At 50.2% G+C, this 15392-nt stretch overlaps 4 protein-coding genes across 4 annotated transcripts; 1 reads left to right on the forward strand and 3 right to left on the reverse strand.

Annotated features, from left to right (window-relative positions):
- Nucleotides 1-96: 96 nt before the first annotated feature.
- Nucleotides 97-4677, reverse strand: PV06_04697 (uncharacterized protein). Its single transcript, XM_016405621.1, has 2 exons — nt 2189-4677; nt 97-2139 (listed from the first exon to the last, which is right to left on the reverse strand). The coding sequence occupies exons 1-2, from the start codon at nt 4653-4655 to the stop codon at nt 281-283; spliced, it is 4326 nt and encodes a 1441-aa protein (XP_016263827.1). The 5' UTR covers nt 4656-4677; the 3' UTR covers nt 97-280.
- Nucleotides 4678-5931: 1254 nt separating this feature from the next.
- Nucleotides 5932-7135, reverse strand: PV06_04698 (uncharacterized protein). Its single transcript, XM_016405622.1, has 3 exons — nt 6925-7135; nt 6762-6865; nt 5932-6712 (listed from the first exon to the last, which is right to left on the reverse strand). The coding sequence occupies exons 1-3, from the start codon at nt 7032-7034 to the stop codon at nt 6090-6092; spliced, it is 837 nt and encodes a 278-aa protein (XP_016263828.1). The 5' UTR covers nt 7035-7135; the 3' UTR covers nt 5932-6089.
- A 152-nt stretch (nt 7136-7287) lies between these two features.
- Nucleotides 7288-9147, reverse strand: PV06_04699 (uncharacterized protein). The gene has a single exon (XM_016405623.1). It carries the CDS (start codon nt 8984-8986, stop codon nt 7322-7324), a length of 1665 nt encoding a protein of 554 aa, XP_016263829.1. The 5' UTR covers nt 8987-9147; the 3' UTR covers nt 7288-7321.
- A 531-nt stretch (nt 9148-9678) lies between these two features.
- On the forward strand, nt 9679-13700 carry PV06_04700 (trehalose-phosphatase). Its single transcript, XM_016405624.1, has 2 exons — nt 9679-13027; nt 13093-13700. Exons 1-2 carry the CDS (start codon nt 10411-10413, stop codon nt 13251-13253), a joined length of 2778 nt encoding a protein of 925 aa, XP_016263830.1. The 5' UTR covers nt 9679-10410; the 3' UTR covers nt 13254-13700.
- Nucleotides 13701-15392: the final 1692 nt, after the last annotated feature.

The following is a 15392-nucleotide window of genomic DNA, read 5'->3' on the forward strand; positions in this document are numbered from 1 at the left end:
CGGAGTACCAGATTAATTGATGCATGGCTCTATTATTACAGAATACACTATCTAAGCTTCATCGTCTTCATGTTTTCATGTCCATGTCCATATTCATATTCATATTCAAGTCATCCTACCAACAAAACAAAAACGGGGTATCTATAATTCACCACACGCAATCAATCACCAATATAGTGCACTCGTAACGCGCCACTCGTTCTACACCGCCAACGTCGCGATGCCACGATTGTTGGTTGGGTTGGCCATGACACAAAGCAAAAACCCACACGAATGGCCTTCACTCCACAATGTCATGAGCACTCAATGCCCTCGACTCGATCTCAGCGAGTTGGGCATCTTCCTCTTCCTTCCTCATCTTGTATACACGATCTTTGGTGGCCTGCGCGTTTTGCAGGGTGTCAATATATGTGCGGAATTTAACAATCTCCCGCAAAAGGTAACTGCTCTTCCTCTCCCAGTTGTTCATCGCCTTGGCCGAATTGGGATGCTTGGGCGAAAAGGCCGTCGACATCATGGCTCGGAGCTCGTTGTGCTTTTGTAGTTCATCTTCCACATTACTTACGTAGGTTTGTAACGCTTTTAGCTGATCCACCTCGAGCAGCTGAGAAGCAACCATAGATTGTTGTGGTGGTGACCAGTCGTTGATATGCACCTTGTCGCCAGGCAACTTGCTGCGTATACCGCCAGCATGATCCATCGAGCTTCTCATCGACATTTGAGTGCTAGGGCGGGGGACCATAGCGGCGTTTAACCCGGCTTGGGACTCGGAAGCCATGGCACTTCTGTTCACCACGACATCGCTCCAGCCAAATTCCATGTTGCTGATACCTCCCATCATGGGCTCCTTAGACAGTCGAGCACTCCAATAATTTGCGGTAGACACAAATTCTCTGACAATGTCTGGTGTCCCCACTGAAAAGAGATGTACCGCGCCCGTTGGGAGACTGAGCGCCCAAACATAGGGTCGCGCTTTAGAATATCCAGGAGGTGGAAGCGAGCTTGCAATGGTGTGCCGAAGCATAAACTTCCACACTTCCTCAGCATTATCTTGCCAATTCCCACCGCCAACGACAGCTCCAGGCTTCGTTGCCCGAGACTTGTTCCTTAAGGATTTTGCACTGGACGAGAATGAGAACAGCCTCATCCACCCCTTTTCGATAACTGCGAAGCAGTCATTCCAGTTTCGGTCCTTTGACCTCTTCTCTACCCCTTCGAGATGGCATTTATGTTTGACAATGCCTTCCTTTGCCCAGGGTGCTCCGCACAATTCAAGTGAATCGTCTTCCAGAAGCGAACCGGCTTTCAGTCCATCATCAGTTTGCAATTCAAGCTGATCTTCACGGATGATAGCTTGGCTCAACGCATTAGCGAACCCAATCGAGGACTGGTAGTCGCCGTGTATCATATCGGTGCCGAACGAGTCGACAGACATCGAGGTTAATGTCTTTCCAAGGCTGGCTTTGCTCCACGTGCTTGAGATAGAAGGACTCCATGTTGACGACTGCTCGTCGATGCTGGTTCTACTAGAACCAAATCCGGCGGCAGACGGCAGGCGAGGCCGAGATCTAGTCTTCGTCATAAACCGGGCTCCGAGGGATTTACTTTCTCCGAATCGACTACGGTTGGTGTCTGAGTGTGCTTTACTGAGAACACTAGGACTCCGACGTAGAACGTTTGTTCCAATAGTTAAGAAACTGTTGGACTGATTGCCGTTCGTATTTGCATCGATTTGAGCGCCATAAAGTGGTAGCGGTTCCTGAGAAATTGAGTTGTACAGTCCGCGTAAAATCGTCTCAATCTGTGTCTCCCAGGCTCTTTCTGATCCAGAGTAGATGACTGATCCACGTAGGCTGTTTGCCATCTCTTGATCGGTGTCCTCTTCGTGAATAGTCTTTTCTGTAGGTCTCCTTGGTCCTCGGACGGTAAGGTTGATATCTTCTACAGGCTTGACATTCAAATGCGTTTTAGAGGATGCTGCACGAGGGGTGTTGCTATTCTCTGACTCTTGAACAATACGTTTGATCGGTGGAAGTGCGTTGCGAACAAATTGTGCTTTTGTCATTTTCTGGCCAATGTCGGCTAAGTGGAGATCAGTGTTCAGAAGGAGAATAGAGTAGCATATCGTATGGACCACATCTAATGAAATCAGCTGAATGTCGTGTTGAAGACAGGAAAATAACCTTACCACTTGACCTGTATAGGTTAGAAGGATTGCAGTCACACCATCGTTGAGCGAAGGCCACCATGATTCGATCCATCTGCTGTGTCTCTCCTTTCAAAGCTATGCGGTCGCAAAGACCTCGGAGAGCATCAATAATGTCTTGATTTGACCAGTCGAATAGTTCCATGTATGCTTGTCTCACAAGCTGGCGCTCAGGGCCATCTTCTCCTAACCACGCTCCAGCATTTGTAGAGTCCATGTCATCATCCGCATTGTCAAAAACCTGCTTAGCTTTGATCTTGGCAGCATCGGTGGCAGATTGGCTTGGTTGCAACACCTGTAGCAATGGCAAAGCTACTTTCTCGGTGCGAGGGGTCTCAACAACGAGTGGAGTTGTTGGCGCCGACCTATAGTCGCTAACATCGGAGGTTGACGCGACTGGAGAACCGTTGGATGCTTTAATCAGAGCCAGAGCCCCAGGACTCTTCGATTCCGCAGCAGGTTTACTGTCATGGGCTGCGAGACTTCCCGTTGGTGGTGCAGTGATGGACGATGCAGGAGACACACCCTCAGACGTCCAAGAGCCTTTTCTCGTTGTCTGCCGTGGGCCAGAGACAGGGCTCGCCAACGAAGCCAACAGTGTCCCGGTCTCAGCTCCAGAGCCTGATTCATCAACGTCCTTTCCAGCTTGGAGTGTAGATCGATCGTTCTCAGAATGAGTGCTACCACCGAGAGGAGAGCGTCTAGTTATGTCTTCTGTGCTACTACTATCGGCAAGGAATGAGTCTTGATGAGGTATCCGTAGCGTCGAGGGCTTGTTGTGGGACTTTAGCGTCCGATTACTGCCATGTGATGCGGTCCGAGTGTGTCCAGCTGGTTTCGGGTAGTTGACAGACTCTGGCGGCAATCCAAACGAAGGAGGCGGGAGATTTGGCGTATAGAAACCCTGCATAGAATTGGTTCGGCCATGCCCCAATGTCGGAACAGGGTTCTCCATCAGATAAGGATCCATGAAAGCCCTCAGGCTACTAACCGGGCTTGCTCCATCTGTTTGTTCAGGCTCTGCTTTGAGTTCTGAATCAAGTGTCAGTGGAAGAGGAGGTGGTATAGAACTCGAAATAGACTTCTTCCTCCTACGGAAGAATGTAGAGGTTTTCTTGGCGACTATAGGTTGGTTTTCTTTGTTTGCAGACAGCTCAGTTGACGTTCTCCGGACCGGTCTTTGCACCAATCTGTTGGGCGGCGTGGTTGGGTACAGCGGTTCATCCTGCACCGGTGTTGCGCGGCCAGGATGTTGCTTTGCAAGAGAGGTTGGCGTAGAACTATGGCTTTCTGAATGCAGAGTCGGGTATTTCGAGGAACCAAAGACACGCCTGAAAAAACCAGGTCGAGGGGTTGTGACAGGCTCATGGGCCAATCCCTGGTTCACTTTGGGCTCCAGTGCAGCATTGCTCAGACTCGGCACGCTCTTCACTGTGGGTAACACCTGCAGAGGATCGTTCATGGACCGTCCACCACTCACACCTAGTGTACCTGATCGTCCCTTCTTCACGTAGGCGCTTTTGGAAGATTTGGCACTGTTCTTCCTCACTAGAGGCGTGTTGGTATTGTCCACTGTAGGCCCCTTTCGAGACTCGGGACCTGAAAAGATGACCGGGGTAGAAGCCATAACATCGGAAGTGGTCTTGAAAGGCTTGGGGCCGCGCGGGACACGGTCTCTCGTGCCAAAGTCGAAACTCCGGGATCGCCGACTCCCAGCTGCTCCCAGACGGCCCGAAAGACTGGCTAGATGACCAAGGTCAATACTGGACGAAGCACTGCTTGCCGTGCTTCTTCCTCCATTTGAAATGTTCTTTTGCCTCCTTGTATGGCCAGGCTGGGCCGCTCTCTGAGCTTCGTAGACTTTTGATCGAACAGAGTCTTCATCCTCGCCGCGTATGCTGGGGAGCTTCTGAACATTCTTCTGGTGTCGAGCAGTGTTTCGGAGAGGAATACGAGGGGTTGTATCTGACAGGTGTGGTATAGACCTCAGCTCCGGTACATCAGGCTCGGATGAAACTGAAGAACTGAACGTATGCCCTCTCTTTCGTATGCTGCTCTCCATATCGTAGCTGTTATTTCGCGATGTATGTGAAACGTCGCCAAAACCCGCAGCAGAAAATTGGTCAAGAGACATGACAAGGTTGTCGACCATGGAGGCACGGAGGATATGGTTGGAAGAGAAGGAGAGGTCATGAGGATCTTCAAAATCGTCATTTTCATGACTGTGAGCAGGCGAGGCTGATTCTGCCAGGAAGGTTCCAGAGTGCGCCATCGGGGATTGTTGTGATGTCCCATCCACCCGCTGGGCTGGATGTGATTGTAGAGATGGTGACGAGGGGATGGAATGAGAGGAATGTCTGTGAGGTTTTGGATTCGTAGGGTGTTTCGACGAACGGGGGCGTGGACTTTTTACTTTTGTTGGAGATGACAGCAACTGCGCAGTCGTCATGCTGAGAACAGGTTCCTGTCGACTGGCACACGAATGAATCTACCGAGGACATCAGAGTATTGCCAGAACAGTCTGAGACAACTAAGAGCGGAGAGTACGTGTCGATGTCGCACGACTTGGGGTCGGTCGGACAGCTTCGTTGCACATGTCGCGGAGAGACAAGGTGTCGAAAAGGTGCAGGACAACGAGATTGTCGAGTAGAGAAACTTCGATGTTCAGGATCAAGGATATGCAGGCAGATAGTGGATGCAAGGTTATTGTACTCCGGGGTGCAGTGAGGCTGCCCCTTCACAACTGACCTGGAGAGGGGAAGGAGATTCAAAAAGTTGTACATACGGGATTCCTGGTGCAACTCAACGCGGATGGTGGGTCGATGCTATCTAGCTGCAGTGCTAACTTGTTGTAGGTACATAGCAAGGATAGGGGTCGCCAGGGTCTTGTAGATGCAGGGGTTGCTTCTTCCCTGGCTCTACAGTAACACTGCGAGTAGAAGTTCGGAAGAGATAGTCCTATACCACCCAGGTACAGAGTCTACGTTCAGTATTTCGACAATCGATGTCTACAGCACAGAAACTCATGCGGTCAACATAGCCCTTCAGTCAACCAGTCAGTCATTCAGTGCGCCCTCCCTTCACCACCAAATCAAGTACCTCTTGACTGGAGACGCGGACGGATCGACCCATGCAAGCTGCTTAGGCCACTGGCCGGCCTGAGACTTGACAGGTCAAACGGGAAGAGATGGCTGGATCAACTGACTGATATTGTGGAGGGGGGTGTCTACAATTAATACAGTAGTTGTGCACCTCAAAGAACAATGTTCATAGACTAGCCTTTCCAGAACACAAATGTTGTCCTCGTCCACCTACAACTCCGTAGAGATATTCGAGTACAAGTACGGAGTACTATTCCTGCTTCTGGATGCTCAACAAGCACCGTTAATCCAGGGCACCACAGGCCGATTGCCCCAGCCAAGGATAGGGGTGGGACGGACCTGCATTAGCACCATTTGACGAACGCCACCACCATCAAACTAGGCTCAAATCGACTGAAGGCGCTTCGAAACGAGCCACGATTCGAGATGGAACCATACAGTAGGTACAGTACTATGGTGCCGTGTCACAAAGGTACCTGTCTACCACCAGTATGCGAGGTGCTCGTCCTTCATATGCGCAGATATTATGACACGTCTAGTAGTGCAAGAAGCAAACCCGGAACACCAACGTATGGTTGCGAAAATGTCAAGATGGGAAGCATGTGTTGGTTTAAGTATTTTTCAGGTACCAAGCTAGATTTGGCCTCAAGGCCTCTCGCAACCTTCCAGCACCAAAACCAGATATACAACCATACACGACACCACGATGAAGCGCTTGCTTTCTCGAAATGCTCAACCCTGCATCATTACATCGAATCAGACAGTAGATTGGAGGTATACACTCAGCTCCGTACTCCCAGAAACAACCATTGTGTTCCCACTGTGGTCAAATTGATGCCCAAGACTGTGCAGACAAGCCATATGACGATCCACGCTATCATAGGCGAGAGGAGAAATTGGGTATGGTGCAGGAAATGTAGCGCATTATATCCCAGGAATGTGATCAAACTCCAGTATATGCCGGCTGCTAGGTACAGCAAATTGGCAAAAAATGTCGACGCCCGATTTTGATGATTGATCACCGGCATGAGGATGTATTGGATGATGTAGAGCAGGACATATGGCGGGAAAAAGGCGCGGATCGAGACATCGAAACAGTATCCGAATTCCAACACTTCAGCTCCTCGTGATCCTCCAGGCGGACCAAACAATCCCGCTTGACGTCTTCGGCCTGGGAGTCCAGCGATGCCTGGACCCAAGAGACGCCCAATCAAATAATATGCCAGTGTCGACACCAGCAATGAGCCAGCCAGAAAATGCACAACGACAAACATTAATGCGAGCTTAACCACCGATGCCAAGGAGGGCGTGTATGCCAGGGACCAAGCGAAGGACGTGAGGAGGAGAAAGAAGGACAGGAGGTAGGTGAAGGAAGGATCCGGTCGATGCCAGGTATTTCTCGTCTCTGGAAGTCATTGTCAGTAAAGGACTGGTGGAGGGTGTCTTCCACTGACGCTTGTGGTAGTATATCGACTTGAACACCTTTTTTGGCGCGATGAGAAGATGCGTCATCTCCCAGACGGCCATTTCGAAGTCCATCTGTGGAAATTTGAAGAGCCTGTGATTTCGCTGTATCAGTCACTGATTCTTCAGCGTTTCCTGGTCTGCACCGCTAACCTCTTGAAGAAACGTGGCATCCGAATATCTCCACGCCTTCTGTCGGCCGTGGTGGCCCCAAAGTGACCCGGTCCATGTTGACGAGGCGTGGCAATGCGAGGATTGCTCATTCGGACACAAGGAGTGCGTAGCGGTCAAAATTTGGGCGGGTCAAGTGAGACAGACGCGAGGAGGATAAAGATGGTAATAGTTGCGTAGTAATAAACAAAATTGAATTTCATGACAACAAGTTGTCTTTGCTTAGACGCAGGCAGAATCGGCCTTAAGAGTCGGCCACCCCAACTTACCTAAGCTGGCACTCCGCATAGCCTCGCTACTTCAGCCTTATCATGCTCTCTACAACGGACTTGAAAATTGTACTCGTGAGAATCTTAATGATCGGATCTTACATAGACTATCAGTTCCTAACACACATACGCAACTCATTGCGCTCAGTCTCGTACACTCTATAGTCGCCACTAACGCATGACTCTAACAGTGAGTGCGTTCGAAAATGCTCCTCTGATAAACCATGTTCCAGGTGTCCCAGGTCGTCCCACTTGGCCATGGCCTCCTTTATCCGAGATCGAAGGTAAATTAGTGTCTCTTGAATATCTCGTATCTGATTGACACCACCTCCTAACTCGTTGGAGGGATCGGCAGGATCCTGTAGAGTCATACGATATCTCTTCCATTGGTGTTGGACAGACATTCGACGTTGACCTTTGATTTCATCGGCATAGAGCGCCGCCAATTGTGCATCCCTGAGAAGTGGTCTCTGCAGGAATTCTTTTTCCTTGATATGCTTCGGAAAGTACCCAAGAGGCCGGGTGGAGATACCTTGGGCATAGAAATCTATGTCGGTGTACATGTCCAGAAAGAAGAGGAATTGACTAGCAACATCTGTGGGCTCGAATCTTCCTTCGCAGAATTTGAGCGCTGCCACAATCATGATGATAAGAGGGTACGACGTTAGACCCCCTTGGCTGCCGAGATGAAGCGCTCGCATGACGAGGAGCTGTTTTAATACCTTGTAAAGACTCCGCAGAGTAGGATATTCATGAAGGAAAGCCTTCACGTACTCAGTATTGTCCAGCGCTCGTGGCGTGCTCTGTATCTGTACGGGAAGCCCAGTCTGTCTATGGTGACACACCAAAATAGGTACCCTGGCATGTCTGATGTTGATGACAACGTCAAGTGGTGGCTCTGGCAGTTGAGCTGACCGTCGGTGACTACTGAAAGCCCTTTCCAGCAGGGCTAATATTTCCACCGGCGTTCTAAATCGCCTCATTGTTGCCGGAGAAAGGATGTTCGTAACGTTCAAATCGAGATCCGAGAGAGGATCATCTACACCCGTTTTCCGTGAGCCAATAATGGCGACATCAAGATTCTCATCCGCTATGCGGATGGCTCGGACAATCTCATCGAGAGCTACGTTGGCAGCACGCTTCTCCTCTTCGGAAGGCGTCGCATACTTTCCGAAAGCTCGAATTTCATCTGCCAGCCGATCACAAGCTGAGGGCCTGGGAGCCGTCTGAGTATGGGTGATGTGAGCTAACCATGGCATCCGGGACCTCGTACTCAGTGTGCCATTGTCCTCCTCGACACGCCACAGACCACTGAGATCCCTATAAGTGCCTTTATTGCGGCTATCGGAAGAACCTTTCTTCCCTGGAATGTGTTTGATCTGGTATCCGTCCTTCTTCTTTCGCAAGTTGGGTACAGAATGTTCTGGTGTGTACACTCCTCGCGGGAGAAACTTGCCAACGTCCAGGGGAATGGAGCGACCTGATCTGTCTATCTTTCGAATGACTGAGGCCCGGTTCGCCGCACGATGGGCCTCGAGAGTATTTCGTAGGCTGTTGAGATCAACATTGGGTTCATGGCGGAAGATCGGAGTAGGGATGGCTGTCCTGGAAGGCTCGTCGTCGGATTTCGCTAGATCAGAGGCCAAGCAACAGGCATGATGGCTACGTGCAACCTTCACAGTACTGGCCCAAGGAACTGGTGCTATCTGCAGAGAGCGGACATCATAGTGAAAGCGTAAAGAAAGAGGGCGGGAGGGGACACAGGCCGCCAGCATGCAGCATGCGAGAGAGGGCAGGATTGTGGATCTCGAATAGGAATAGACGTTGCTGAATGAAGTCCTCTACAGAATGTCAAGGCGACGGATTCGTGAGAGAGTATGGACTTGATCAACAGTGACTGGCAGTGATTCCCCAAAGGACGTGCCGACAATTTTCAAGACTGGATGGAGCAACGGAGGAAAGTCAGTACAGGACTATCTTGGTAGGCATGTTAGCGGCGCAGGGAAGGAAGGTTGAGCGGGGGTGTTTGCAAGAAGTCGGCACCTAACCACTAACTAATTCTGTTTCCAGAAGCCTACAGTAAGTAACTTAGTGGCCCTTACAGATTTAGAGCTCTAAATGTAAGTTATTAGCAGTGAGGACCATCAGAATCTCTAGAATGAGCCCCTCCTAGAAATTCTGTAGGCTTTCTACAGCAGACTCCTGTCTACTAGATTCGGAAATGGCATTGTCTTCCGGAATCAATACTCTGTACAGTACTTTAATTGTACCTCCTCAGGTGATACATGCAGAGTTGGGTTGCGAGAACCACAGAGAGAGAAGCACAGGTCGGAGCATGTGCAAATGGAGGGCGAATTGGGTGGAAGAAGAGGGAAATGCTCCTCATTTCTCTTTCTGATTGCTGGTCATTTTCCCCTTGTGCTATATGCATGTGCATGTGCAATCACTGATGGCCGACAACTGTTCTCGTTATCCTGCTCTTCGTTCTCGTTGTATCACCCCGTTTTGATGCCTGATAGTCGCCAACTGTATCCGCAAAGTACAGTAAGAATGCCCCCACCAAACGTCTGGACCAGCGGCGGGCCTGCGTTGCCTGAGTCCGAACCAATACTATGACGAGAGGTTCCCATCCATGTGCGTTTGGTTTGGGATTCGTAAAAGAAAGTGGCATCGTTAAATTCGACTCGGTCATTCATCATTCGATTCCTTTCTTTTCCATGTTCTTTCTCCTTCCTCCCGGCCAACATGGAAATGCTGATCCGACAGCTATAAACATGCCACTCTCAGGACAACTGATTGTTTCCATGTCGCCGCGCTGTTAACACCTTTCACTGTCCTGTATCTTCTAGTCACCGGAAACGCACTCCGCCTGCAGGCTTGCATGCTAAACGTCCCCATCGTTCTTTCTGGTTCATGATATGAATCGTTTTGACGAAACTCGCACAATTTTTCCAGGGCATTTCAACACTCACTAGAACGGCCTCGACAGCTATTTCCACACCTGGACCCTGCTGTGTCACCCTCTATCGTGCTTCATCTTAGTCCCGACCTACCCCGCCAACACCCAGCGAGCAGCAGGTGTCTGGTCGACGCTAGCTCCACTCGTTCGGCGGCCAACAACAAATTCAACAAGATCTTATCGCACATCAGCCGTCCACCCGACATCAACCACCACCGTGATCTGTCTCAGCCAAGCAGCATGGTTGCTCGCTCTGAGAGTGACGAACAACAAGGGAATTCTCCTGCTGCGGAAATCATGCCTCCAGAAGAGCCGGGCATCTCGGAGCCAGCGGAGGTTTCGCGACCAACTACCTCGTATTTCTCGCTGCCTCACAAACAGAACACGGGAGAGGCGACCTCGGAACAGAAATCACCTATCGAGGCAGCGAGAAGTGCCGGCTCAGGGAAGGAGCTTCTCCGCCGACTCAGCCTTGTCAATCCTGAAGGTCCTGACACCTTCGACGTCGATCCTCGTACCGCTCATCCTGCTCTGCGGCTGAGCGGGAACATCATCAGCGCGACCTTTTGCATACCTTACCAACTTACCCACGGCGGTCAAGGTGAATGGGGTCTGTCCACTCGGCATGGTACATCTGCTTTGTTCGATTCGTTTGCTTATTTGTCTTCTGACAAATCACCGTGGAAGCATACCTTGGTTGGCTGGACCGGGGAGATTCAGAACAAACCACAGCAACATGCAATGAGTATATTGCAGTCCGAGGGTGCTTCTGCGACCACAAACGTGAATACTCACTCCCCAAATCCAATAAACAAATCCGCGGCGCCCTATCCGGTCAATGGCGCAATTCCGCACCAGCACGAATCCCACCCAGAGCATCTTTCCCTGACTCGTGCGGACAGAAATAGCCTAGAAAAGGTCCTCGCTAATCATCCCAACGGATGCACGTTGCCGGTCTGGCTCCCGGATTCTCGAGGGGATGGAGATGATGAATTTGTATTCAAAGATCAAAGTAGGTGGCGGAGATATGCAGAACACGAACTATATACGCTCTTCCACTACCGCCAGCATGGGCCGGATGATGGGCGAGCGGAGAAGGCCTCTTGGAATGACTACCTCCAAATGAATCAAGCCTTTGCCGACAGGATTCTACAAATTTACCAGCCGGGCGATATTGTTTGGATCCACGACTACCACCTAATGATGTTGCCCAACATGCTACGACAACGGATCCCGAATATCTACATCGGCTTCTTCCTGCATATTCCATTTCCCAGCAGCGAATATATGCGTTGCCTACCGCGCAGAAAAGAGGTCTTGACAGGAGCTCTGGGAGCCACCATGATCGGCTTCCAATCCTACAGTTTTTCGCGGCATTTCAATTCGTGTTGCAAACGCATCCTGGGATTTGAGTCGAGCTCTGCTGGAGTAGACGCCTATGGTGCACACGTTGCAGTGGATGTTTTCCCCATCGGCATTGATGTGGCCTCCGTGCAAGCAGCGGCGTTCAAGGATCCGGTGATCGAGCAGAACATGAAAGCATTGAAGCAAATGTATGCAGGAAAGAAGATCATTGTCGGTCGCGATAGACTCGATACCGTCAGAGGAGTGTCACAAAAACTGATGGCATTTGAGATCTTCTTGGAGAGGTACCCAGAGTGGCGCGACAAAGTTGTACTCATTCAAGTGACCAGTCCCACTAGTGTGATGGAGGATAAGGTTGACGGCGCTCACAAGTTCGAGCTCAAAATATCGAATCTTGTTTCCAGAATCAATGGCAAGTTTGGTTCGCTAAGCCATTCTCCCGTCCAACACTATCCACAGTATCTCTCCTCTCAAGAGTACTTCGCCCTACTTCGAATTGCCGACGTTGGACTTATCACAAGCGTCAGAGATGGCATGAATACAACCAGTCTTGAATATGTCATTTGCCAGAAAAATCATTTTGGACCTCTCATATTGTCCGAATTTTCTGGTACGGCCGCCAGCCTGGGCACTGCTATTCACATTAATCCCTGGGATCTGGGAAGGGTGGCGGATGCCCTCCAGGAGGCGCTTGAAATGCCCGAAGCTCAGAAGAGACATGACCACGAGAAACTATACAACTATGTCACGACGCATACCGTGTCAACATGGACGAAGAACTTCCTGACCCGATTGCTCATCAATCTCACCTCCTTTACACAAAGCGACCTCACACCTGCCTTGGACCGCAATCGTATGATTTCACAGTATCGCGCTGCCAGCAAGCGACTGTTTATGTTCGACTACGACGGAACATTGACACCAATTGTCAAGGACCCCAATGCCGCAATCCCTGCGGACAAGGTCTTACGGACTTTAAAGGCACTTGCTGCAGATCCTCGAAATAATGTCTGGATCATTTCAGGCCGCGATGCATCGTTCCTAGAGGAGTCGATGGGTCACATCAGTGAGCTTGGCCTGAGTGCTGAACACGGTTGTTTTTTGCGACGTCCTGGCTCCGAGACCTGGGAGAACCTTGCCTCCTCCATGGACATGGGATGGCAGAAGGAGGTTATGGAGATCTTCAGGTACTACACCGAGCGCACTCAGGGGTCGTGGATCGAGAAAAAGCGGGTGGCTTTGACCTGGCATTACAGACAAGCCGACCCAGACTTTGGGGCTTTTCAAGCTCGAGAATGCCGCAAAGCACTCGAGGATAATGTAATGAAGAACTGGGAGGTTGAAGTCATGTCCGGCAAAGCAAACTTGGAGGTGCGTCCCCAATTCGTAAACAAGGGCTTCATCGCATCCCGCTTGATCAACGAATACGGTTATGGCAGCGGCGATCCACCAGAATTTGTCCTTTGCTTGGGAGATGATCAGACAGATGAAGGTGAGTACAAAAATTTTCATGTTCGCTTTCATCATGAGAAGCCATATACTGACAGGTTTGCCTAGATATGTTCCGAGCCCTGCTGAAGACCGAATTGCCAAAAGACCATGTCTTTGCCTGTACCGTTGGCGCTAGTAGCAAAAGAACTCTTGCATCATGGCATTTGCTAGAACCAAGTGATGTTATCGCCAGTATTGCTGCCCTCAACAAACAGGAGAACCTATGAGAGAAGGGACACAGCATGACCAGCGAAGAAGCTAATGACACATCTCCCCTTGACAATGATTTTCGACGCACTGTTGAGGAAAGAGAGTTTTTGGATTGGTTTTGATTTTGATTTTGAAAAATAGACAACGAGCAGCAAAGGTGCTCGAGAAGGTATTGAGGCTGGCTTTATTGTTAAAGCTGACATTGGTTGAGCCCTCGAATGTGTACAGGATTGGGGCTCAGTGTCACGATGAAGTATTGAAACACTTGTTTTGACGAAAATCATTGATGCATGCACGACAGGATAGAATGTGCGGAGCGAGATAAAAATAAGACATCTTAATATATGTTTCGAAAACAACATTTGACTTGATCTTGAACAGCACCCTCTCTTTGTGTGTTTGTGGTCACGGTCGACCCGGATACATTTTGACCAACACACTTTTGTCCGTGTCTAGATGGCCGCTGGTCTTTCTAGGTCGGAGAAGCTCTCTCTTCGAACTCAAGATCGAAAAGCATTTTCGTTGCTTCGTTTGACGACTCATTGGACTGTGGCGAGGGTTCGAAAGTTGATTTTAGTTTAATCTCTCGAGATTCGACAGGTCCGACATTCCTTGGATCTCGACCATGCGAGCATCCACGATCTCGAGGATGGGTATCCTTGCGAGTCCGTCCACGACGTTGCAAAGCGTGGGTAGTTTCTGACTTCCCAGATTATGTATCGAGATTTTTGTTTCCGACGGGTCAGCGACGCTCGTCGTTTTGATGTCGGCGGCCCCTGGGTCGTTATGGATGAGTACGTCGTAATCTGCGTCTGGTTTGCCATTGACACCGCCCCCACTGGAAGGGATGTATTTGTGAACGAGTAGGCCTTCACAATGTGGTGGTGTTGTTTTTGTGGGAGTGTCAGTTTTGGCGCTTGTATCGAGAGATGGTCGGTGTTGTTGTCGGAGAGAAGGTACTCGGAGTTCCATCCACGTCGAACCTCGCCACGACACTGTCGCTTTGAGAGTCAGAGAAGAGGCGTTTTCTGTTTCGTCCACGGCGATGTCAATGTCGGAGAAGAGTTTGGGAACCCCTAGTTCCTCTCGGCCCGTCATGATGGGGTCGGCAAAGTTTTCAATCATGAGAGGGTTGTAGGTGCAGTGGCGTCGACGTCTGCTGTGTGAGTCCGTGTACATGACGTCCTCGACGTAAAGGGCCAGAAGGTCGTAACCGGACCCTGACAACCACGAGAGGTTACGGAGAGATTCGAGGGACCAGGTGGCGTACGCAAAGTCGTCGTCACCGGTGTCTGGAAGGGAGTATTGTTCATTCGGAAAGAGGGCGCGGATGGCGGATGCTTTCGTCTTGAACCGTACGGTCGTCTTGGTCTTGGTAGAGTCCTTGAGTGTGGATTTGTACGTGTCACCTTGTGAATTCTGGCGTGGGCCGGGCGATGGGCCGAAGACGACGGGTTGACGGTATCGAAGAGTTGGAGCAGTGGTCATTGTTGCGCTTTACTCTAGTAGGGTATTGGTGGTGAAGAATGGTCCAGACAAATATGGAAGTGGACTACCATATCCTACCTTGCGCTGCCCACGTATATAAAGACACACATACACAGACATATATATACATATACATATACGCGATTGGGGTCTTGGGCCCGTAAGAAAGAATTGAAAAAAACCCACCTCCGTTGGCATGGTTGCTGATGAGTCGGATCCACGCCATCGGATCTAGATTTCGCAAAGCACCATATCCCGTCCCAAGTCGTTGGGAATGCCGAGATGGTCTCGCAGGTTTGAATGATCATTGAAAGGTACACCGCGGTAATCTCATTCCAATGTAGGTACGCCTGTCTGCTCCGGTGGAAGGATTACTGAATTGGGTCGGCATAGGGGGGGTTCCGGAGGGCCGCCGTTCCGATATGGTACCAGTACCCCATATGTTGCCGAGAACCTGGCCTACAAATCTTGAGAAAAGACGGATCAAATAGCTGATGGTCATGTCATGTGCTCCCTGTACTAGAGAGATGGCGTCCGGTGGAATTAGAATATATTCGAGCCTCTCAGATCCGTTCGTGTTCCAATGACATATCTGGTCACTCGCTGTTGAAGTTGGAAGGGGATGACCTAATCAAGGGAACGCAGCCTCGTAGCCTTGTGCCTCGCAG

The sequence above is a fragment of the Exophiala oligosperma genome (genome assembly GCF_000835515.1).
Source record: "Exophiala oligosperma strain CBS 72588 unplaced genomic scaffold supercont1.4, whole genome shotgun sequence".
NCBI lineage: Eukaryota > Fungi > Ascomycota > Eurotiomycetes > Chaetothyriales > Herpotrichiellaceae > Exophiala > Exophiala oligosperma.

What these genes read in the sequence shown, in the direction of transcription:
- PV06_04697 (XM_016405621.1), bottom strand. Translation starts at nt 4,655, where the DNA reads ATGACGACTGCGCAGTTGCTGTCATCTCCAACAAAAGTAAAAAGTCCA. An exon ending in TAACCTATACAGGTCAAGTG is followed by an intron (nt 2,140 to 2,188) that starts GTAAGGTTATTT and finishes TGATTTCATTAG; the next exon opens with ATGTGGTCCATACGATATGC.
- PV06_04698 (XM_016405622.1), bottom strand. Translation starts at nt 7,034, where the DNA reads ATGAGCAATCCTCGCATTGCCACGCCTCGTCAACATGGACCGGGTCAC. An exon ending in ATGCCACGTTTCTTCAAGAG is followed by an intron (nt 6,866 to 6,924) that starts GTTAGCGGTGCA and finishes GCGAAATCACAG; the next exon opens with GCTCTTCAAATTTCCACAGA. An exon ending in GTCGATATACTACCACAAGC is followed by an intron (nt 6,713 to 6,761) that starts GTCAGTGGAAGA and finishes AATGACTTCCAG; the next exon opens with AGACGAGAAATACCTGGCAT.
- PV06_04699 (XM_016405623.1), bottom strand. Translation starts at nt 8,986, where the DNA reads ATGCTGGCGGCCTGTGTCCCCTCCCGCCCTCTTTCTTTACGCTTTCAC.
- PV06_04700 (XM_016405624.1), top strand. Translation starts at nt 10,411, where the DNA reads ATGGTTGCTCGCTCTGAGAGTGACGAACAACAAGGGAATTCTCCTGCT. An exon ending in AGATGATCAGACAGATGAAG is followed by an intron (nt 13,028 to 13,092) that starts GTGAGTACAAAA and finishes AGGTTTGCCTAG; the next exon opens with ATATGTTCCGAGCCCTGCTG.